General features: G+C 38.1%; 3 protein-coding genes across 4 annotated transcripts in view; all 3 read right to left on the bottom strand.

Annotated features, from left to right (window-relative positions):
• LOC306861091 (putative adenosylhomocysteinase 3) overlaps positions 1 to 1450 on the bottom strand; it is a 33649-nt gene extending 32199 nt beyond the window's left edge. The window contains exon 1 of the mRNA XM_079403171.1: positions 978 to 1450. Coding sequence (XP_079259297.1) covers positions 978 to 1376 — 399 coding nt within the window. The 5' untranslated portion in view covers positions 1377 to 1450. The remainder of the gene's footprint in view (positions 1 to 977) is intronic.
• Positions 1320 to 7149, bottom strand: LOC306861092 (transmembrane protein 209-like). 2 transcript variants are annotated; one of them, XM_079403174.1, is made up of 15 exons: positions 7063 to 7149; positions 6560 to 6727; positions 6422 to 6480; positions 6213 to 6344; positions 5119 to 5339; positions 4830 to 5034; positions 4559 to 4734; positions 4400 to 4471; positions 3867 to 3963; positions 3661 to 3786; positions 3453 to 3550; positions 3211 to 3325; positions 2944 to 3041; positions 2795 to 2868; positions 1320 to 2643 (listed from the first exon to the last, which is right to left on the bottom strand). In XM_079403174.1, exons 2-15 carry the CDS (start codon positions 6694 to 6696, stop codon positions 2589 to 2591), a joined length of 1665 nt encoding a protein of 554 aa, XP_079259300.1. In that variant the 5' UTR covers positions 6697 to 6727; positions 7063 to 7149; the 3' UTR covers positions 1320 to 2588. The 2 variants fall into 2 exon arrangements, with proteins under 2 accessions (XP_079259300.1, XP_079259299.1); XM_079403173.1 differs by having other exon boundaries at positions 1898 to 2643; positions 4830 to 5339; positions 7063 to 7142.
• Positions 7150 to 7659: 510 nt separating this feature from the next.
• Positions 7660 to 22193, bottom strand: ccnd2b (cyclin D2, b). Its single transcript, XM_079403755.1, has 5 exons — positions 21949 to 22193; positions 20791 to 21007; positions 16539 to 16697; positions 15549 to 15697; positions 7660 to 10180 (listed from the first exon to the last, which is right to left on the bottom strand). The coding sequence occupies exons 1-5, from the start codon at positions 22141 to 22143 to the stop codon at positions 10013 to 10015; spliced, it is 888 nt and encodes a 295-aa protein (XP_079259881.1). The 5' UTR covers positions 22144 to 22193; the 3' UTR covers positions 7660 to 10012.
• Between the last annotated feature and the right edge of the window lie 2240 nt (positions 22194 to 24433).

Genomic DNA, 24433 nt, shown 5'->3' on the forward strand with positions numbered 1-24433 from the left:
TTATCCACACCGACACATAATAAAAGTGTGACATTTACCAAGTTATATTAAGCGGCACAAAGTCTGTTTCCTCATATAAAATCTGGCAATGCTTTTGAATAGGGAACAGAAATGACATATATTTCAGAAAGTCAAACGGCAGGGTTTCAAATGACCACATCATCAATCAGGACACACGGACAAAGCATAATAACAGAGAACTGGAAAAATACACAAACAATCAGCCACAACCATTGCATTCTCACCAAACAACCTGTATATACTCAAAACATTTCTCTCCTTTGAAAGTGAAAAGCAAAACTGGATATTTATACTTACAAGCAGGGGAAGTATAGACTTGTGTTTTAATAATGCAATAAGAGAATGAAAACATTTTAATACTCCAATATCAACTCACAATTGTTTACAATTTTTGTAGGCTTCTCACGCAGCTTTTTATCTTGAAGATCACATCACAAATTGTTCATCGACACTGGACCACAACACACTTTAATAAAATAAAATAAAAACACTCGGGTTACTTAACATTAAACTCATAAACATCAAACAATCCCATAAAAGTGCAACAAAATTACAAACATGCATCTGCTTATCTAAAGCATAACGTAACGTGCGCATCAATTCATGTTTAAAGTTATTATAAAAGTGTTACAATTTGAAGCATGTTTTGTTTTGGAACTGTGTGTTTTGACCCGGATAAACGCCACGACACGCGCACTGCGGGTCTCTTTCAATCACTCACGCGCTCGAAATCAACGTCATCCGACCAACAACAAATAACGTGAAATCACTCGGTAGCTCTGTCACCGATCATCCCGACAGCTGCTGGTAAACAGACCTGAATTAAGTACAGCTGTTACGCTGCTAGTACAGGTTTGATAGGCCAGGAATCATCGCCGCACAATGACACGCGACAGCGGATGAACGGTTCAAAACGAGCTCCGTCACAGATTTCACCACAAATAGCCCAATGTTACCTTTTTCATTCGCGGTGCCTCGGCCACGGTGCCATCGTAGTTGACGAACGCCTCGCCGCCGTTCTGCTGCGGATCCGGCCGCTTCATCGCGGACGCCTGCGGCATCTTCACGGGGTTCGGAGCAGTGGTCACCGGGCTCGACTCCACCGCCGCGGCCGCTGCTGACGACGAACTCGAGTTATTTTCACTCTTCTTCTCCTGTGTCAGTGGAGATATGGCTGGGAAAGCGTCTTTACCGGTCACGTCTTTTAATTCGACCTCGGCCATTTTCGCTGCCACAGCCTGGACTGACATCGCTGCGAACCGCACTGTGCTTTTTTCCCCAACACAGAGAACCGACACACGAACAGATACAATACGCACTGTGGGGTGACGCGAGCGCAAAGCACCATGGGACATGCAGTTCACGTTACCAGAGCGTCATGTTACGCGTGGTTAATAATAGCAAACGGCAGTATTAATACCCCCCCCCCTCATTTATTCACACGTCGTCAGACATCTTTCAAATACTACGCTCTATTATTTTAGTATAATAAAAACTTATTTTTAGATCACTGTCAACTATAACTTCACAAAAGGTACTGTGGCTGGGAACACAATGGTACAGCACTGGCAACAGATAAAACCATAGTACCGAAAACTTACCATAGGTATTTACAAGGTACTTCAAGAAATAGCATGGCTCTACCATGCTTTTATTCAGTTTGACCACTGTAAAATATGAAATAAATAAATTAAAGACTTCTTAAACATTTCTTATATCCTCTCAGACCTTGTGCATGAACATAAATCAATTTCAAATTAGCATTATAGAAAATTTAAGTTGTAGTTATAAAAATAACATGTATATTCTTACCATTTATAACCATTTGTAGGTGTGCAGCACTGCCATCCAGTGGTTAACACTGAGAATAGAGTTTGCAGTAAAAAACAATGCTGGGAATTTATTAACTTGAAAACCAAAGACAAAAATGGAAGCTCAATCCATTTCAAGTTTCACTTCAGACACAATATAAAATACAAACAACATAAACATTTCTTGTCGAATATGTAATTTGGCATTCAAGATCGGGATAATCAGTCATCCCAGCTCTTCAGTATACTGTCAAAATAACAGTGAGGCGTCGCTGAGAGCAAGTAAATAAACATTATTACACCAAATAGTTTTTAAAAAAGTAAATATGACTTATGCTTGATCATAGTTGCATGTCATTTCAAGTGCATGAAGAAAAACTACCAGTAACTGCTTTGTAATTGATTAAAAAAAAAATCCTAACTCCTGCAGTGTCCACCCATCCAAACTAAGCATAAAGAATTTACATTCATATATAACTACATCGTTTTTCTTGTATGATAAATACAAAAAATTGTATACAAAAACCAGTGGAACAAGATCCATTTTGGCACCGTTTCAAGTCATAAATATCTCAGTGTTGAAATTTAAAACATTTTCCTAAAATTACTTTCTGTGCTTTGTCTGTATTTGCATTAAGGTTGCAAGTAATGCGACAGTACAATGCATCTCAAAAACATGCAACATCACAAGAATGTAAAGGTTTAAAAAAAACAAAATCAGGCTTGTGCAGGGTTTTCCTCTGATAAAATGACATCTCAGTCCCTGAAGATCCAGAGTACATTCACTCCTGAAAGACCCAGATTCACTCTCCTGGTACAAAAAATGGGGGGGGAAAGGTTTCAACATAACACATAGCCTACTTTCAAGATCCAAAGAGCAAACCAAAAATAGAAACTGCTCTTCTAGCAACAAAATTCCTTAAAACCAAGCAAATCACAGATAACATGATAAATCTACTCACCCCAGCATGCCAGACTCCTTGGTTTTGATAATGTAGAGGAACATCAGGATGATATGAAACAAGTTATTTCTGCCCTGTGGAAACACAAACAAGCATGAGTCACAGAAAAGTTATTTCACTGTAATTATAGTTGGAGAGTATGTTCTTACCTTAGGCAAGCTATAGATGTGGCCCTGGTAGAGGAGCTGATAATGAGGAGGGTTTGTGCTACTTTGATGAATGCAAAACAGGTTCTCATTGGACACATCTGTTAGAAATTCACAAATAAATGAATTTAGTTTAGCTTGACTTAACGAAAATAAAAGTCAAAAGCATGCAAAAGAACTAAATAAAAACTAAAATCTTAATAAAAACTATAATAGTATATCAATTATGCTAAAATAACACTGGTTTTGCAACACATTGTCTATGCATACCTGGTTTATCTGGTGTCTGTATAAAATGCTGAGATGTAAAGGTTTTTCCGTCGGGATACTTAGGATGCGGAGGGAGCCGGGAGTCCAGGTATGTACACAACACATGCATCAGGATCTGTGTTTGTCATAGTGTTGGTGTCAATGTAGAGCAAACATAAATGCAATGCATCAATGATATTTGTAATGATTTCCTCTAATATGCAATGCATTGGTAATATGGCATTGAAATGCTGCAAACACACCGAAGAGTCTGTCGGAAGGTCTGTGTCCCATTTCCGGTTTTTGAGATCTCCTCCTCCATTCCAGCGGAAAGAGCTCATGCAGCCGCTATGGGCTAATTCTGCAAGAGATAGAAACGAACACACAGTAGCATCATCTCGGTTCATGATATAGGACCATGGTAAATCTAAATATTGATTATGCTTAATCCCAGTTGTGTATTCTGCTCACCCTTGATTCTCTCCATGAGATACTCCTGGTTTGGTGTGACATCTAGATACTGTACGATAGCATTGAGGGTGGGGATTGCAGAAGCTTTGACCACAGCAGCTTGTTTGAGACTGCTGATGCTGGCCTCTTCATGAAACAAGGGCAACAGAAGTGAGACATAATGGAAACTTTTACAGCTAAATATCTTTGGCAGAAAAGATGATTACCTCCGATCTGGAGCTCCGGGCAACCTATCCTCCTGAGCTGACTGTTGACTGAGTCGATCTCTCTGACCAGATGAACTAGAATGGTGTCACTGATCCACTGGAATAGTAAAGTAAAAAAGATCGAAGTTTTCTTAAATTAAATATTCAATTAAATTCAAATAAAATAACTTGAATAATAATATTAATAATGATTATTAAATAATGCATATTTATAATTAATATTAATTATTTTTATTATTAAATAGTTAAATAATAAATCATTTAAAACAAAAAAAAAATGAATATAAAATAATAAAATAAACAATGTATAACAACAATTGAATTTAATACAATATAATAGTAATTTAATTATTATTGTTAATTTAAATAATAAGAGAAAATTATTAAGAATAAATAATTACATACTAAAGCAAAAATAAAATAATAACGCTTAAATACCAAAGAATACGTAAATACTAAACTACTAAAATAAAAATAAAATACTATTCTTATCTAAATACATACAAAAAAACAAAAACAAATAATGGACTCACATTTCTCAGTTTTGCAGTCCAGCTGTCGATACTATCCGTCACCATACGACTCGTCGTGATTCTTGCCCAGACCTGTAATAAATTGAAACATCTCTTTACTGAGCTCTCTTTCTCTTTACTAAAGATGATTTGAAATCTTGCTATTACGTTGATCCTCACCTCTTCAGCAGCTTGTTTAGAGCCCAGCTCTGTGTCATCTTTATGGGCAGACGGTGCCTGTGAACGACAGGCCGGCTGATACTGAAACTTCCTCAGGCTTTGTGCGTAATCTCCCACCGAACGACTGTAGTTCCAGAACGATGGACTGTGTCTTGGAGATGTTGACTCTGGACTCCCTCCATAAGAAAATATTGCAAAGGAAATGTTGTAGGCCACTGCTTAGCACAGCCCCAGTTTGATTCACAACTTTATGTCCAAGCTGGACTCTTACCCAGTTGGCTGCGGTGGCTTTTCTCCTCTTCTGTTCGTAAAAACTTCTCCAAAGTCTTCACGTCTTCGATGTAGTCCTCCTTACCGCCGGGTGAATTAAAGACTGACGGGGATGTGCGGTACCGAGCGCGGAGACTGGTGCCTTCTGCCGGTCTGAGGTTGCTTGGGTACGGAGAAGTACTTGGAGATGGACTATAGTTCAACACCTGCAGACATAAAAAGCAGTGGGTGTGTGAACAGAATGAAATACCAAAAATACAATTCCATTTCAGCATTTCAGAGTACTCAACCTTGCCGAATGCCATGGAGGGTGAAAAGGGTCCTCCTGCTGAAGAAGGGGTGCTCAGAGGTGGACTGAACCCAGACACACAGCTGGGGGAAAACTTGGGGCTGGCGCTTGAGGGTCGCGCAGGACTAAAACTGAGTACATTCTGTCCCTGCAGGGGAGACGACTGCACTGAGACCGGAGCTTCCTTCTCTTCTTGTTTCTGAGGTGGAGAGGCTTGAATCCCTGTGAACACAGCATATTTGTCAAGCAAACCTGATTAGGTCATACATACATTAAATATATATTTATTTACTGTGGAGCATCACAAAAACTTTATTTCATGATACTTGTTTTATATTATTATGTTAATGATTTTGGTTGTTGAAAGTAAAAGTGCTGCTAAATGTATCATTTTTTGTGAGAAAGTGTGACGGCTACTATTTTTGTAATCAGCACCCCAAAATTGGTACGAAAAAAGTATTGAATTTCATTCAGCAATTATGATACAGGGCAGTGTAAATGTGTTGTGGCGCAAGCAATGGTCTTCTCAATGAAGTAAATTTCAGATGTCAGTTCCAGATGTTAAAATAAGACTTTATTGTACAAAGCAAAGAAGCCGAGATGTCACCACATCTGTCTCTGTCATTCAGGCACCCATACTTACAGCTTGTTCTTATCAATCTTTTTTAACCAAAAAATTGTTAATCTGTTTTTTTTATTATTGGTGGCCAGATCCACCATTAAATCCAGATTTTAAATCCAGATTTAAAATAACTTTTATTTCACTCTCTCCTATTGGTTGGAAGCGTTCACATTGGACATACATCAAAGTTGTTTGTGTTGTACCCATCATATTGTGGAAATCACCCAAAGTTCATTGGTTCACTTAAGTTCATTGGTACAACGAATCCAATGGAAAGCACCGGCACTGCCCAATGAAGGGCACCTAAAACTCACAGTGGAATAATCATCATATTGATCAGTCTGTTGGTTACTTTTATAACCATACGTCACATTTTTGAGTAAAATAACACAATATTGTATGCCAAAATTGTCTTTGCCTTGAGAGATAGCATTGTGCGTGATTGTATTTACCCAAAAGACTTCATAACTCACATGAGCCCTCGAGTCCAAGAAGTCGATGTTGTCCTGGACTGACTGTGATCGTGGATGGGGCCATAGTGTACTTGAAATACTTCCAGAAGTCAAAAAGAGCATTGAGACTGAACAGGGAAGCCAGGGCAAGCTCTGTCCAACAAAACCAGTCAGATGAAAAGCAACCTAGTAGATCACTGACACACTTTGAGCTCTTATTATACACTTACCAATATACCAGATGGGCCAGTAGGTTATGCTGTAGTATCTGCTAAGAAGCTTCCCAGACCTAAAAGACAAGGTAACTTGGTTACCTGTGGTTCAGAAGACACACATTAGGGATTATTAGGGGGCATGTCTGAACTCACATCTCAGTATAGATCATCCCAGCCAGAGACATATTCAGCACGGCCCATGCCAGGACAACCTGCCGTGCCTGTTCCTCCTTCCTCAGCTTTATGGTCTTGTCGATGAGGAAGGTCATGCCTTCCTTTGATGGTGTCATATCTGCACTTTATCCTCTACCAAACCATAAGCTTTCATAATAAAATAAAAAGTGTAAACAGACAATATCAGCAGCCACATAAAGGATTCCAAAGAATGTGAACGGCTCAAAAACCTTTTGTCTAAAGAGAATACAACTACACAATACTCAGTTGTCACTTTGAGAGCTTATTAGTATTATAACCCAAGTTAGCCAGCTGTAATGTTGTTGTTACACTATATAACGTGCACTTCCATAGCCACCTCTACACTGAGACAGCTTGAGAACTCGCACAATTAATAAAACACGAAAGAATATAGTAGCTTTTAGGGGTAAAAAGCTTCTAAACTCAACACAAATTCACTTAAAATGTGATTTGATACATACTTCCTTTGCATTAGCCCTCCATGATCGCGGTAAAGTACGAGGTGTGAAGGCAGACACACTAAAGAATATCAACAGAGTGAACGGAGCAGCAAATAAATTACTGTCAAATGGCGTTTCAAAATAAAAGTCTCTCATGTGATCTTTTCACTTACCATTACACAGGCACCATGTAGGTTAAACATGCCTTAACTGAAGTAAATAATATCAAGTATTATCGTTAATGGCTTTCCCCGACATGTAGATGTTAAGTTTTATTAATTTCCTGATGATCGGGGAAAAAAAAAAAGATGTATGGACCTTTACAGTCTATGGTATGGACCCTCAAAATTGTCATAAAGGTGCAACTGGTTTTATTTGCCTCAATTAAATAAATAATGTTGTTTAAAAAAATCCATTTTAATCATTTAAAATACGATGTAAATAATTACATGATGTTTGAGGCTGCCTGATATAATGCCACAAACTTCCTGCAACCCATCTTCTAAGCACCAGGCGTCAGCAAGAAACCATTCAAAGCCTCTTGCTTAAAAAACAACCTTAGATCTAATTCACATGAAGTTCCTAAAGAAAAAAAAAACAACACAGTTTTTGTTTTTTCAAATTGAGATTTATTTAATCGAATGTCTGATAGGTCCAAATGAGGTAAGTAAAAATAAAAAATGAGGGTATTGCTGAAATTCTTTGGATATTTTTAGGTGTGAAGGTGGAACAAAAGGTGGCTGCTTCAATATAATTCAAACAAAATTGAAAACAACTCTTTTTGTAGGCCTATCTAAACGATGCATTGCCCCATGTTTTACCATCTACCACCTGGCAAGCCAATACATTTATAGCTGTTTGGTGAGTGTGTATCTGACAAGCTACTAAAAGAACAAACCTGGAGGTTTAACAAACTAGTTGAGGAGCTTTAACGCCTCTTTTTAATCCTACTACTCTTCTATAAACTTCTGCCTTAAGTACTGTGAGGTATTGTGACTGTGGGCAGGAACATTATTTGAAAACAATAAAGGCGTTTCATATCACAAAGTAAAATATAGCTAAGTTAGAAGAAGTCAGAAAACAGTTAAGTTAGATGAAATTAAACACAAATGAAGCAAGACTGTTCATGCAAATATCTGCAAGTAACCGCCAAGGCACTTCATGCGTGAAAATAATTGAGTGTAAATGCAAAAAGAAAACAGAAATGCAGCCACCATGAAAACACGTTCAATAATTCTGATATAGCAGCAACATGGAAACCGAAATGAAGATATGCATTAGCTCTTTTTTCATTTTTCTTTTTCTTTTAGCAGCACTGGAACACAAGTTCAAACATTTACACGGAGATAAAGGAATGGGAAGAACACAAAATGAACTTAAGAATATAGTAGCACACAAACTCACTCAAAACTTAAATGGGTGATCATTGTTTGAAAAACACTCATAACATGGAGTTCAGTTGCATAGATGTGTTGGAAAGGCATATTTGTGGAACACTTCACACCTCTTCAGTTACCTTTAGGTCCACCGATATAAAGATAACCGACTTGAGAAATCAATTTTCAAAAGTGCAAGAACAAACTAATGAAGAAAGAGAAAAGAAAATGGCATGTTTCAAAATATCTTTTAAGAAAAGTTCAAGTAGATGACTGATATTTTGATCAAATAAAGTAAAATAGACTACCAAAATAAAGTGATTTAATGAAATTTGATGATGTCCTATTTATGCTGACATGAATTCCACACAACTAAAGTAAAACGCGACCAATCTTGGCATGTCAAACCTCAACATTTCTATTGGCAATTGACTGTTAGATCAGTTTTTGGTCTAAATTTAAAACTATAACCCGCAAGCACACCTAATATGGGAAACCAGCCCCAAAACAAAAATAACTTAAGAAAAAGAATGCAAAAAAAATAAAACCCTTAGAAATGACTAGCCCTCCTCTTGTATACCACGAATAACCAGCGAGAGGTGATATCTGAAAGTGCATTTGTATTGTGTCTTTGCTAAGAAGGATTTTAAAACTCCCAAAAGACTAAATCCCTCCAGCATTGCGAGTATCCCTGACCCATAAGTGCTGGTGTTCAAACAGATCAAATGAGCAAACAGCATCACGCTTATTATTACAAACATTCTAGAGCGTTCCTGTCTAAAACCGTTCATATTTCAATCACATGCAAAATCTTTCAATCTGTATTCTTCGATTCGCCTCTTTCCTTCCTTCCCTACCTCACCTTTACTCCACCTTTGCTACATGCTTAGTGCCCATCTGAAACTGTCCTGCGAGCTCATGAAGCTGTGAGGGTCACCATGCATGGATAGAAACCGTTTAACATATTCATATATGCTTATTTCATGCAATAACATTCACCGTAAATAATCCCTATAATAAGAGTTACTTATATCTGAGAAGTAACTCATCAGATCATTGTATTAATAATATCTCTATGATAAGCAAACAGATCCCACTTAAAGGACTAATGGATGTTTCTCTCCATGCTGTAGAACAGCATTTTTGTGGGATCACATGCATCCTATATTATATAGCAAAAATGGCCTCTGGGAATTACTAAGCAAATACATTTTGTAAGATAAAAAGCATCATATGTTTAACAATAATAGGTATTATTATTATAATTATTAAATAACCAGATAAATTATAATAATAATTATACCTATAACACAGTTGCATATGATAGCCAAGACAGATGTATGCTCTGTTAATGAATATATAAAATACTGCATTATTTAATCATGGTTTGAGGCCAATTCAATTAAATTCAAGTATGTAAAACGCCACCGCCTGCAGATATGAGACAGCAGCTGTTTCGCTCCGTTATAAAACATCAAGCTTGTGTTATGCGCATGTGACCATCTAATGTGGCTTTGAAATTAAACTTAAATACAGTAATAATAATAACTGAATCTTTTCTAGGCTGAGGAGGTGGATAGGAGCAGGAACCGACATCATAAGTTGACATCACGGACATCTGTAGGGGTGCAGGACAGGTTTTGAGATTGCGTCCCTTTGTTGCTGGCTTTGCCCTCCTGTTGCTGTTGATGCTGTTGTTGACTTTCTTTCAGGCTGTTGGTCAGTAACTGCTCGATCTGCTCTTGACATGACTTCAGACAATCCTAGAAGAAAGAGAGAAAAGAAGAAACCATGATAAGGACTATGCACACTAGTGTCAGCTTCGGATGGTACTGCATACTTACTCTTAAAAATAAAATTTCCAAAAAGGAGTTTTCGCAGAGAAGCCATAGAAGAACCATTTTTGGTTCCCCAAAGAACCTTTCAGTAAACAGTTCTTAAAAGAACCATTTTCTTTCTTAGTGTAAGGTTTTTCCATACAAACCATTGATTCCAATAATAAAAAAAAATGTCAAAGTTCGTTACACTTAAAAATACAGGTTCTTTATTGGCATTAACATCCATGGAGCCCTCCCATTGCACAAGCGATTCTTTGTTGTGTAATAAGGTTCTTTAGATTATAAAAATGTTCTTAAAGGGGTCATCGGATGCAGAATTCACTTTACAAGTTGTTTGAACATAAATGTGTATTGGAAGTGTGTGTACACATCCATCCAGTGGTGCAAACTCGTCAGCAGTGAAAAAGGTGACAAACTAACCCCCTCCAAGAAAAGTTCATTCACATAGCACATTTCACACACAATGGCAAGTCAAAATGTTTTATTGGGAGAAAATGTTACACACTTCAAAAAACTGCTTTTCTTACATTTTTTGTCTTAATTTCAGTCAAAATACCTAATAATTCTTAAATCAAATCTTTCAAGTCAAAAGTCCAAATAATCTTGTTTTCGGTTTGAAATAAGATTATTTTGCTTGTTTTAAGGAAAAACTTAAGTCACTTAATTTTGACTTTTTTTTTTCTGAAAACAAGACAATCATTTTTACTTGTCTATAAAATGCTTCTTGATTTAAGATATATTTGGATTAGAAACAAGACAAAAACTCTTTTTGCAGTGCACCATTCAAGGATAAACTCCTTTATATGATTAAAAGATGTTTGAGCGACAACTACGGTCTACAATCAACAAGGATTGTTGCTAAGATGTTACATGAACTTAATCAGTGGAAATAAACCACTGTAAATCTTCATTTCAGCACTCAACTTTTTGAAGCAGCTGACGGGCTAAACGCGAGGTGTTTCTCCGTCTTGAAACAGGCTGACACTAGCTATGGCTTAGCGCTGCCTGACTTGAGCTGAGTGATACTAATATTACCGTACATTAAACTGTATGCTTTACTTGTAGGTCGAACAGTTCTCAAATCGACTTCATGTCAGAGTAATAGCTTACTGATATGTGACATTGTGTCGACTCTGGTGCAGGGGAAGACAAGGCGTCTCCGATTAAGCGATTGAAGTGTTTAGTTGTTGGATGTAATAATGAATATAGTCGTCATTTACTCCCGACGTCTGAGCCGCTGAAGATGCAGAGGATTAATGTTACTTTCATCAAGGTTAGAATTGCGAGAAAAAAAGTCAGAATTATGAGTTTATACCTCACAATTCTGTGAAAAAAAAGTCAGAATTGTGAGACAAAAAGTCGCAATAACCTTTTTTTTTTTATTATTCAGTGGCGGAAACGGGCATAGAACTGTGATATTTCAAACATACTGAAATACTTTAGACGCGGAGCGGTGTTTCTGATATCAGTGAGCGTGGAGTGGAGTGAGAACGGAGTGATTATTAAATGCTCGGAGCGCAGAGGGGAAACTCCGCTCACATACTCTGATCGGACACCGCCACACAAATGTGGCTTTTTGTTAATGATGGTCGCAGGATTTTACACAGAGTAACAGCTCACTACCACTTACAAAATACACTGTAACAGTCAGTCACAGGCAATTCTGGTTGCATTTTTTGCAATTAATATCTTAAATTATCCTTTGACTATGTTCTGGCCTGCCATCTAGTGTTTTTTTTTGGCTCAATGCCAAACTTACTTGCAAACCCCTGATTTAAAGGGAAAGGGAAACGGAAGTGGTGTGTGGCCAAGTATGGTGACCCATACTCTGAATATGTGCTCTGCATTTAACCCATCCAAGTGTACACACAGTAGTGAACATACACCCGGAGCAGTGGGCAGCCAATGCTGCAGCACCCGGGGAGCAGCTGGGGGTTCGGTGCCTTGCTCAAGGGTCTCACCTCAGTCGTGGTATTGAGGGTGGAGAGTGTTGGTTATTCAATCCCTGCCGGACCTGAGACTCGAACCCTGCCCTTAAAGCAACATGGACTAGATCAGCGTGCTGAAAACAGCTGATTTTGACAGGGTAAAGAAGGTGTTTTTTACACTACCATTGAGAAATTTTAACCAAAGTGTGTTATAGACTTTTCATTAAGACCCTAAAGAATCATATCAACATATCAGCATCCGATGACCCCTTTAACACAAACAACAAAATGGTTGTTTTAAGAACTTTTGAAAAGTTTTTTTGGGTTTATTTTTATGAGACTCGGCACAAAAGATGTACATAATTTCCCAAATACTACAATTATGCTGTTATGTAATTACTTCAATGATTTGTCCATGATTATTGTAGTAACTAGATTCAACAAATGGGTGTAGGGTTTACTTGAAACCTTTTTTCCCTCAGAAATTTCTAGTAAATTTCACAATTAATTACAATGTAATTGCAAGCAACACTGAATTAAACATGTTTTTTTTGAAGTAGAAAGACTGAACTAGTACTTTCTTTTGCTCCATTAATCTTTGTTGTTTTTACAACTTTAAAAAAAATCATGTTTACAGTTTCAGAACCACTCACCCTCAAACGCCACATAAAATAAAACTGTTGTTGTTCTCATGTTGGTCAGACAGATTTTTTCCTGTCTAAATGGGCAGTTCTTAGCCAAAATGAAACTGTAAACTGTTTCAGATATTATGCCAATCGGCTATGCAGGACTGTGTACATTCTTAAAAATGAAAGTTCTGTATTGGCAGCAACGGTTCCATGAAGAACCTTTATCGGTTCTTTATTGCAGAAAAAGGTTCTTTAGCTTTTTAAATGTTCTTCACATGAAGAAAAAATGATTCTTTTAAGAACTGTTCACTAAAAGGATCTTTGAGGAGCTAAAAATTGTTCTGCTATGGCATCACTGAGAAAAAACCTTTTTGGAACCTTTATCTTTCAAACAATAAAACATTGAAATCTGTCTCTCTTTCTGCAGAAATGTGGGAGTGATCCCGTATCAAACTCTTGTCTTTTTCTCAGGATAATTAAAACCTGTTCTTTCCCTAAACCGAATGAGATGGCCACATCAGGCCTTGTTGTCCTGACAACTACAGGCACAGGAAGGAATGGTTGCTAACGGCGGCATGTGGTGTTTTTTCCAGAACTTAAAATGTAGAAAAAACTTAACACATTACATTGAGGAGAGAGAAAAGAATGTGTTAAACCTTATGAGTGTATGAGGAGTTTAAATGGGGCGTTCACTCTCTGGGTCCAATTCAAAAAAGTTTTACTGTGTGACTTTCAAAACAGCCTGAAGCCAAGATGTGTAAGTTTGTGTAAGAGCCTGTGTGTGTGTGTAACATTGCGCTTTAATCCACAGATGTGGTTGAGAGGCCTGTGTCTCGCCACAAGTATGCAGCTCTGAAAACACTTCACCATTGCTGCAGTGAACACACACAAACACTCATTCATAAAATGACACATTTCTCCATTTCCATACAGTCATGCATGAATGTCCTGCACACGTCTGCTATGTCCACCGTTTGACAAAATTGACTTCAGTATTGAAAACTCATTTGAAAATTGACAACTATCATTTATTCAATGCTCTCAGTCTCTAGGTTTCTTAACCAGGGGGCCTCAGCAAACTTAAAAGTGTTTAAAGTAATAAATTATTGTTAAAGGAGCCATAGAATGCATTGATACAATATTTTAAATTGTTCTCTGATATCTACATAGAAGGTATGTGGCTTAGGTAAGGGCAAAAATTCTCCAGAAACGGTTTTACATGTCCATTTACAACCCTAGGATTTCTGCCTAGAATGAAATGGTCTGTTATTACCTTATTTGGAAGGGTCATGAATAATAATGTTGAGCTCTGCTCTGATTGGCTGTTTCACAGCGCGGCTCATTTCAGTAGCTCACAAGAAGGAAACACAGGGAAAATATATATTTCAATCCTTTCTCACGCAGTTATATCGTTGGGTCATTCTACTGTAAATAAAATGCGGGCATCAGGGAGCCGCTATTAATATGCTGGGCATTGAAACTGCTTTCAAATGCACGATCGCTTTTTAGTTTCACTTTCGAGATTCGCAATCGCACAAACTCCGTTTATATTATGGAGCGGCAGTACTTACTACAGTACTTACCACACATTTTACAAGATCAGATGCTTGTCAATGGTGCTCAACATCTGTAAATCATTTGCCCTCATTCTCAGTCATCTCTCCTTACTTTGTTTATGTGATAAGTGAAATCATATGTCTGTAATGTAACAGGCTACCGCTAGCAAGAAGCTAACCATATCGCGTTATTTTATTAGAACGCATTATTTGCTTTCTGTGCCTTTCTGAATACAGACACCAACCCAACCCTGCACTTCATATCCCCTGCACAGCCTGGAACATTTATTTCCATGATCTGCCATTTTCGCTGTTGTCCTCGCTTGTTTCTTCACAATACCTGCAGATGGTTCGGCTGGCGGCTGGCCTAGAACATGGGCGGGTTTATGCAAATGTTGGGGGCGTAACTATTAGTGATCCCGACTGTGGTGTTATGTTCTGATTCGCCTATTTTTCAGTGATCTTTTGCATTCACAAGATTTACATAAGGAGGAGGAAACAATGGTGTTTGAGGCTCACGGTATGGCATTTCCATGTACAGAACTCTTATTATTCAACTATGCCAAAGTAAATACAGTTTTCCATTCTATGGCACCTTTAATATATTGAAATAATCTAAATCTAAATTAAAATTATAAAAAGGATAAATTCTTCCTTTTTTTTTTTACCCCTCCATAACTATTTTTACTGATGAACATATAGCTCTTGAAACATCTGGAATCAGAAAATTATTTGTGGTTAATTAATTTAATATATCTTTATTTTTTTATATGAAATTAAAAATGTTAACTGAAATGAAAATATTAAAAAACAAAATAACTAATGCTAAAATAGAAATAAATAAAAACTTTTTTTTTTAATATATTAAATAAAAACAAAATAGAATTTCAATGATATTAAAACAACACTGCTTGAAATAAAACAGATGAACCCTGAGATGTGTCCCGTCCCAACTTCCTTTTTTAATAGGAAATACATAAATAAAGAAAAGGAAAAAAAATGGGTCATCAGGAAGTTGTTCTTTCATAAAATGTGACAGAATGAATGGATTACTGTACAACTAAACAAATAAACTAGGGCTAATCCTGAGTTAAACTACATCTTGAATGGTCATTTGCTATATAATTACTGAGATTTTGCTTCACTTCCTTTTTACAGTACAAAGATGCTGGACACTTACCACCTCAGTGTGGGTGATTTTAGCCAGCAGCTCCGTCAGACTGTCCCCCCACAGATTTTGGTTGCTCTGGTCGGGCTGGAGGCCACATACTGCTGCCCCCACACATCCTGTGGCGATCATGGAGGGAGGATACATGGTGAAGCTGTGATCTGAGGAAAAAACAAGCACACGCATCCCGAAACATCAGTGACCTGGTCAGTACGTTCCCTAGAACATTACTCACCTGTGAGAAACTTCAAAACAACTTCCCAGAAAACAGTTGAGATAATGCAATCTGACTGAGGAGTCTTACTGCATCTTACATCTGCTTTGAATTCCACGCAAACCTGAACCTGACATTCACACGCTCTCCAGTTTCAGACCTGTTTTAACATCACCACCTCCCTTAAATCGTCCTGCAGCTGCGAATGAAAAGTGAGGAGAGCCTTCCTTCTCCTCCTACTCCCTCCCTTCATCTCTCAGAGGGCTCTGAGGTTTCCAGGAACTACTCCCCCTCTTCCTCTGCCTTGAGATCCTGAGAACGGGCCCTCAGATTTCAGTCAGTGAGGAAAGCCTCTGCTATTCAGTCGTTCGTTTCATCTGCTTTGTTGGTGTTAGCGTGCTGCTTATTTCAGGACGCAATGGTCATCCTTGAACACCCTACACTCGACTGACTGCCACAGTACAGCAGCTGTGCAGTAAACCAACATTCCTGACTTGAGAAAATTGTTAAAGGCAATGACAAAAACACCAAAAACATTTGCAATAGCTCAAAGAGGCTCCTCCGTCTTGGCTCGTGTTCAGGCCTCAGCCTCTTGAACAGATGCAGGGCCGCAGAAACACACCCAGTTAAATATACAAAACTTTTATATAGACATAAATAACAAGGCAGAAAGCATCGTAACACATTCACATCATACATATTTAGCACAGTAACGGTTATGTTTCTGCTTATACAGACACATTTCTGACAAATGCAGTCAGTGCACTGTCACTCGACTCGGGTCCTACCTGTTGCACAGAGGGCGATGAAGGTTTGCGTGTGTTTGCGGATCAGCGTCAGTCTGTCTTCAGGGAAGGGCAGTTTGTGCAGGATGTGTTCGATAAAGTCAAGTGGGGTGATGGCAGCCAGGTTCCATTTCAATTTATTAAGAACCACCAACTCCCACTCCAACAGAGAGACAGAGAAAGACAAACAGAACAAGAGGTAATGAATATGACTGGCAGGACAACATATAAGCTAAAGTTACTATATTACCAACCTTTCTAGTTCTGCATCCATACAAGATGAAATTCATTTAATTAAAGATATAGATCTACATGCAATCTGCTAGCAATCACATCGTTTACTACATAGCACAAGCTGATTGGCTGATTTTGCAACCAATGAGATTGCTTGTGCAACATTTAAATAGTCTGGTTCAGTGTTCTCTGTAAGCTGATTCACCTAAAACCCTCCACCTCCACCAGCTCCACCTGTCTAGATCTGCTATGGAATTTATACAAGCCTATTCATGCATGTGGACTGGTTTAGGATGTACTTGAAAACAGAAATTGCTGGCGAATTTCACAAATAATTACAAAGAAATGACAAGTAACACCAAGTATTTTCTTGTAAACCATAGTCCAATAATCTTCGAAAATTCGTTTTTTACAGTGAATATGCACTTTTATTGCTAAAAGGGTCTGCAAAAATATTTGACAAACTATATCATGTAATTAACATAGTATATGTATATTCAGTACCACAGTATCATGATATGATAACATCACTCCACTAGTATTTGTCAATGATAATGTTTTTGACTTAAAGGGGTCATATGATGTTGCTAAAAAAAACAATATTTTGTGTATTTGGTGTAATGCAAAGTGTTTATGCGATTTAAGGTTAAAAAAACTAATTTTGCTCACATTATTCAGCAAAACACACATTGTTGCTTAGGGCTGTCACGGTGAAGTTTCCCTTGCGGTAATTTTGAGTGGTTCAATAGTGCAGTTTGCGGTATTACCGCATATATATATATATAAAATCTGTGTGTTTATGTGTTACGATGTAACGAGGTCATATTCAGAAACCAATGAAACAGAATGACTAAATAACGGTCCACATTACAAAACATAAACCTGACAATAAGATCGTTAGTCTATAGTTAGCCTGTATATATAACAGTTAGTTCTGATCCTCGAATCTGACTGACAAGATACTTTTTCTGTTGATATTTCACCTGCGAGTTCTAGACGGGCTGTCAAGTCAGTGCAATGCAGTTTCATTGTAGCGCCACAAGGCGGCAAGAGACTGTCTTTCAGTGAGTCTTTAAACGTTCATTCATCAACAAGTTAAAAAATGCTGATTCATTCAAAGAGAGATGTAATGAAACACGATGTTGAAATCATTTTATCTTTGAGGGCCACTTTTAAAGGCTCAGCTGACCAGCAGTGCGTCAATGCTAAGACAGATTTCGCTTTCCTTGGACATGACAACCTGTTTTCACAAATATACATGACTCAGCCTGAAGGACAGATGCAGGTAATCGCACACGATCAGCCGATCTCTCTCTCATTCGTTGTCTGTTTAGGCTGGTTAAGTGCAAATTTGCTGAGCCTCTGTACAAATCTGCATGGTACACATTGTTATCATTACAAATATTCAATACAAATGCACTAAGTGTAAAACGAGAAGGGCGTAACCTTACGAAAAAGAAAACACGGAAATATCGCGGTTGTTGCATTGCTGTGCGCTTATGCTCGGTTATCGCGACAGCCCTATTGTTGCTCCTCTATGCTCCGCCTTTCTGAAACATGTTGATTTTTACAAAGCTCATCGTTTTGAGAAGCTTTCCTGTAGCTCAAATGGTAGCGCATGGCGCTAGCAACGCCAAGATCATGGGTTCCATTCCCAGGGAAAGCAAGAGCTGTTAAAAATGTATAAACTGTAACTTGAATGCAATGTAAGTCGCTTTGGATAAAAGCGTCTGCTAAATGCATAAATGTAAATGTGAATGTAAGTGAGGTGTGCTCTGATTGGCCAGCTATCCAGTGCGTTGTGATTGTGATACCTCAAGCGTGTGACTGAAATGTTACGCCCCTCACCATACTTTGATGCCTTGTCCCGGCGTGACGAGACAAAAACAATAAAACCCATTACAAACGAGGCATTTGTTGCATCCAGTGGGGACATAATTACTGATTATAATAACTTATACTGTCTTTTTATGCATCACTTTGCATCACGCCGTGTAAACATTACCATGTCTGCATTTGTGATCGGAGAAACGACAAACAACAAACACTACTCTACACTGCGCAAAACTCATGTTTGAATCATCAGTGGCAAATTCTTTAAATATGAAAACGTACTTAGTCAGAAGCGCCAGACTGTCCTTGCAAAGTTGGAATTGCCCCACTTTATAGAAAATAGAAACAGCCTTTGTACACAGCTGGCAGGCTACTCCCAGGTTCAGGAAATAGTCCTCCGTAAAATGCGCTGCACACACTCCAATATTTGGGTTGAACTGTTCTGGAACAGTGTTGAAAAGTGTTGAAAAGGAGTTGTGTCCTCTTTTGGAAGCCAAAACAATGTACTTTCACAACGAAACACACAGCGTCTCCAGGACATCGCACCGGCGGCAGCAACAATACTACAGCGAGAATAATAGTTCCGCCTTCTTTCTTTGCGTAAACATTTGGGCGGTGTTTTGCAAATCTGCCCACACCATGACGTAGACATGTGGGGGCGTGTTTGAATGAGCTGTTTTAGATGGGCGTGGTCGAGTCATAACTTTTATAAAGAATATCTCTTTGGTTTTGAGACTTTAGTCTTTGCAGCTTTAGGGATCTTATCTACGCACAAATAGCTTGTAACACTCCAAAGAGAAAGGAAAACTTGAAATCGCATCATATGACCCCTTTAATCCCCCCTGACTGCAGCCTATTTTATTGCCCTCTAGTGATTCAACTGTGCAAAATGTGTCAATCTTGTGTGGTAACAGCCAATCACATGCCATACTCACATCAGACTAAATGCTTAAAAATGCAAAGACATGTATTGCCTTAAAACAGAAGTTGTGACATAAATCAGCATGCCCTACTGACACTAGCATTTAAAAAGTCTAAGTTGTGTTTCTATGTCACTCAACACTTGTGATTCTTCAAAACGGGGGAGAAATTAGTCAAGTTGCTCTTTAAATATGGATCTGTCTTGCCCAAAGGGACATCACAGTTGTAAAATAAATCAGGTTATGATGCAAAGCTCCACCCCTTACATTTATGCATTTAGCAGACACTTTTATCCAAAGCGACTTACATTGCATTCAAGTTACAGTTTTTACATTCTATCAGCTCTTGCTTTCCCTGGGAATTGAACGCATGACGTTGCTAGCGCCATGCTCTACTATTTGAGCTACAGGAAAGCTTATCTTTGATCTCCACCAACCAGATGCTGCATTCGATGCACACGCTCAACTTCCTTCCTCGCACGTGCCCAGCTGGCTTTGTTTCACCTACTGAAACTGCTTTCTGAAAAACTCTTAAGAACGGAGACATGAGGGGAAAACCAGCCCAAGATGAGAAGCTCTACACCCTTATTGTGTGTGTCTTGTTGAGTGAAGAGAGAGTGAGAGAGATTTAAAGTTTGTAAAGACTCTGCCGAGAAGGGACAGTCCCTGACAAGTGACACCAAATCACCATGGTCAAGACTCCTAAAGCCACCTCCTACTAGCATGCTTCAGTTTGCTGATGTATCTGTTTTATACAAGAATCAACACTGCAGTTTATAAGAAATATTTTTGTTTTGACCTAGTTGAACCAGTTGTCTTTCCTGCTCTCTTTATAATATCCAGAAGCTCCAGAAATAATTTCGATTTAGACACTAACCGGGTTTTATCAGCTTACATGTGATTAGAAAAAAAGTGTATGATGTAAGTAGGGAGTCCTTGCCAATTTATGGGAACCGTACCAAATCATCAAAACCGTTCTCACGCTGATCAGAGGCTAAAAATCAAAAGTGCATTTCATCAGCTCAACCCAGAAGACTGTTCAACATCAAAAACAACCATTAGAGGGCAAAGCAAGCTAAATTCACTTCCCCAACATCTACATTTCACAATAATAAAAATATGATGAATCAACAGATCACGAGCCTAGGGCTAGCCTATATATAAAATATATAATCTGTTAATTTAAATATATAATCTGGGGTTTGAGTAATATAGAATTACAGAACAGATGAAGGACTTCTTGCTGTCATCAAGGCCATCAGCTCTTACCAGCAGTTGTTGAGATGTAATGGAGTTGTCTGTGTACATGCAGAGCTTCCTGGCCGACAGCGGTTGGCATGCTTTTAATTTTGAAGCTAAGAAGAGACACACGGCCCCTAAGAGCTGCAGATAACATTTTCTTGTAGGAACCGCAGCTAAAAATCTGTCCAGGTAGTTCATAGCCATGGGAAAGACATCCTCTTCACATTTCTCCTCTTCACAAACCTACAAGGACACAACAGAATTCACTCACAATTTAAATGATCAAGGCTGTCTAATATTTAGTATTTATTTAACATTTGCATGTCCTTGCTTCAACTTTCTGTTGTTGTTGTTGGCCCAATGCTCTTAATCAGACATTTTTGTTCATATTCTATTTTGTTTGTAATTAGGCTATTTATATTGGTGTAATTATTTTGATCTATAGCTACTATTTGCAGCTTGTATGTGTTTACTGATACAAACTCTTTTCATGAGAAAGAGGAACTGGTGAAGCTCTTCATTCATTTCAAGCAGGGTGTGCTGTGAAACCCAATGACGCCCACACATGACTGCTTTGGTGATTCGTCACGTTAAAAAAAATATGATCTAAGTAATGTCAATGACAGCATATAATATCATGTATATGTATCGAATTAAGCCATTTCCGACAATTATTATGCTGCTTTGATGAACTGAAATCCATTTAAATCGACGGTTCTTAACATGGCTGCACTTTCGCACCGAGCAACTCGAAGACATTGTCTGTTTCAAAAATTCTCAAAAATTACATAAATGTATAATACCATTCATAACACGCATGTAAATAAAGCAAAGACCCCCATCTGGCTAATAAAGCATGCATTGAAGAAAAATACTAAAGCGTTTTCTATATGATTGACATTTATAGGCTAGCATACACAATCGCGAAGTGTGGAGATTTCAGCGTTGCATTTCCTGATCAAACTTTTCCTTTGCACATTGATTAGCTACACATATATGCAATGTGCATACAGGTGTGAACAAATGTTTTCTTGAACATCGTCTGCATTGTAATAAAACGAATGCATGCCAAAGTCAGTTAACGTAACTTTAGGTACTTCCCAGCCTATTCTACATTAGGCTCCATAATACTTCTAACACAGTTCAAGCAAACGGTTTCCAATAATAAAACTTTAACTACAAACCTCCAACATCCACGTCGCGACCATCCGCCTCATAAAAGGCTGAATGTCTTTCTGGACACGTTTAAAATAGGGTCCCTGCGGAACATATCTGTCCTCCACTGTTAAAAGACTTTGCAATACTCTTTCATCGCAGAAGATGTTGGGATCTCTCTGAGCTCGCATGATTGCGTCCTTTTCCAAGCAAAAAAGTTCCATGTTTGGGCTTTTCTCGGTGATGCTAACTAATATAACCACCTCACAGTGCCAGCTGCATGTGGCTGTGCCTATGCAAAAAAGACGAAGGTGTTGTTGCCTTATAGGCATCAACTGAACTCGTTTGCACTGTTAGAACTTTTACTTTTTACAAAAACGGAGGCTGCAATCCCAGGCATGAGTCTTTCCTTCTGAACTACAGACACAGATGAAGCAGAACAACTCTTCTGACTGCATGGCCACCAAAAGGCAATGTCAGTCCCTCCTCCTGCTCAATTCACGTTGCAAAAATGCTCAAATTCTCTCCTTCCTGCCCAGTCATTGCACATGCATGGCATTCTAGCCAATCCTTAGGTAAACCTCTCCTCACAGACCCTCAAAAATAAATTTAGTGCACTTTGAAACAAGTCCCGGGAGGGATAATTATAGAATTTTTACATGCATGAGATATGATGTCTTTCTCTTTTTTTTCTGAATATTATTTCCCCTCACGTGCAGATGCACATGTCATGTGAACTCATTTTATTCGCTGCTGCTATTTACTTGCATTCTTTTAAACACCCCATCTGTACATTTACTGAGTGCTGCATGTCATGCACAATTCAAATGCATGATTTGTACATTACTCAAGACTGAAGCTTGTAATAAATGGGTTAAATGCATTTAAAGTCTCACTAACTAAGCAGCTCTTATTAATGCACAGTGGAAATCCCTATAACATATAGGACCTACATTAACAGTTTATAACAAAATGACTTACAACAATATGTGCAATAATGATGGTATAGTGAACAACAAATCACACAAAAAGCTTCATGACACAAAGGCAGAGCCTTCAAAAGGGGAAGTGACAAGTTGGGCTTGATGGGTTACATAACAGTGTAATACGAATAGCCAATAAGAAAGCAAGAAAACAGCTTGAATTGACAACTTTTACATGATATCAAAGACATCATTGCCATGCTTAAGATTAGGTTGATAAAAACATGACTTTCCTTCATCTAAAATGTCTGGTCATCCAGAGAACAATATGTTTGTTAACTGCACCTGTCTGTCTTTCTCCATAAAGCAGATGTTGGTTAGTAAGAAATAACTGACGAATTAACCATGTGTTACAGCCCTGAGAGATGAAACCACAATTAAATGATAGGCTGCCGCCTGCCAGCCCACAAACCAACACGCATATTCATTAATTATTTGATCATAACAGTCTGTGACAGGTGATGAAGGTGAAATTCAATTGTGAAATGGCGTCTTGAGTAACACCCACATTATTCTAATGAATAGCTAAAAAGGTGTCTTTTGTGTTAATGTTTATGTTAGAGTTAGTAGGAAATATGCGTTGTAAATGGAGTAGAACCTACCGTATCTCTGAAAAGAACCATAATGGTGCACAGATGCGAAGATAACAGGGACTATTGTGTTGTCTGACATATTCCATGTATGAAAAAATACTGCATTGCTTGAACTTCTGTGTCTTTTTTATAAGCACTGGGCCTAAACTTTTTTTTACTTAGTTGTAGACAAACTGCACAAAAATATGATTAAACAGAAACTATCATACAAAACATATGTATTTAAAATACATCTCTCCACATCTCAAATAGACATGAATACAGTTGATAAATGACTGAAATATTCCTGTCAGGAACTAATGTGGCAACTGAAAGAGTCACAAATAGTTTTGGCCAAGCAGTGGGTCTAACCACATACTGGAATTTCATTCAAACCCAAAAACATCCTTGTTGTGAATTAATTAGAGATGTTAATTCAGTTCTACAAGACATTGGCAGGGAGAGGAATGCCGGACGTTAAAGGAATAGTTCACACAAAAATGAAAATTTACTCACCCTCAAACCATCCAAGAGTTTGTTTCTTCATCAGGACAGATTTGGAAACAATTGTTTGTAAGAAACAAATCCATCATAAGGGCGTTTTAACTTTAAACTGTCGCTTCAGGCCAAAACACAAGTCCATAATCCATAATGATTGTTCCAGTGAAAAGTCCATCCACTGTTGTCTCTCACAAAACCACCAACATATTTGTTTTTGGACTGTTTTGGACTGTTATCGTTTGTATTTGGTACTTGATCTGTGCATATTTCACTCCTGATTCAGACAAGATGACTTTTTCACTGCAGAAAGCAATATTGTGGATATAGAGGAAGTGATGGTTTGAGGTTAAAAACATCTTAAAGATTAATTTGTTTCTTGAAAACATGCATGTTTTCACCTCACAAGATGTTAATTGATGGACCGGAGTCATGTGGATCACCTGTGGATTAGTGTGATG

The sequence above is a fragment of the Barbus barbus genome (assembly GCF_936440315.1).
Source record: "Barbus barbus genome assembly, chromosome: 42".
NCBI classification, from domain to species: domain Eukaryota; kingdom Metazoa; phylum Chordata; class Actinopteri; order Cypriniformes; family Cyprinidae; genus Barbus; species Barbus barbus.

Bases quoted from the DNA above. Each gene is read 5' to 3' on its own strand.
- LOC306861092 (XM_079403173.1), bottom strand. From the start codon at position 6,696: ATGACACCATCAAAGGAAGGCATGACCTTCCTCATCGACAAGACCATA. The intron at 6,481-6,559 runs GTGAGTTCAGAC...CTTGTCTTTTAG, and splicing joins GGGATGATCTATACTGAGAT to GTCTGGGAAGCTTCTTAGCA. The intron at 2,644-2,794 runs GTGAGTAGATTT...TTTTTGTACCAG, and splicing joins AAGGAGTCTGGCATGCTGGG to GAGAGTGAATCTGGGTCTTT.
- ccnd2b (XM_079403755.1), bottom strand. From the start codon at position 22,143: ATGGAACTTTTTTGCTTGGAAAAGGACGCAATCATGCGAGCTCAGAGA. The intron at 16,698-20,790 runs TAAGAGCTGATG...TCTCTCTGTTGG, and splicing joins TACATCTCAACAACTGCTGG to AGTGGGAGTTGGTGGTTCTT. The intron at 15,698-16,538 runs GTAGGACCCGAG...TTTTTTCCTCAG, and splicing joins CATCGCCCTCTGTGCAACAG to ATCACAGCTTCACCATGTAT.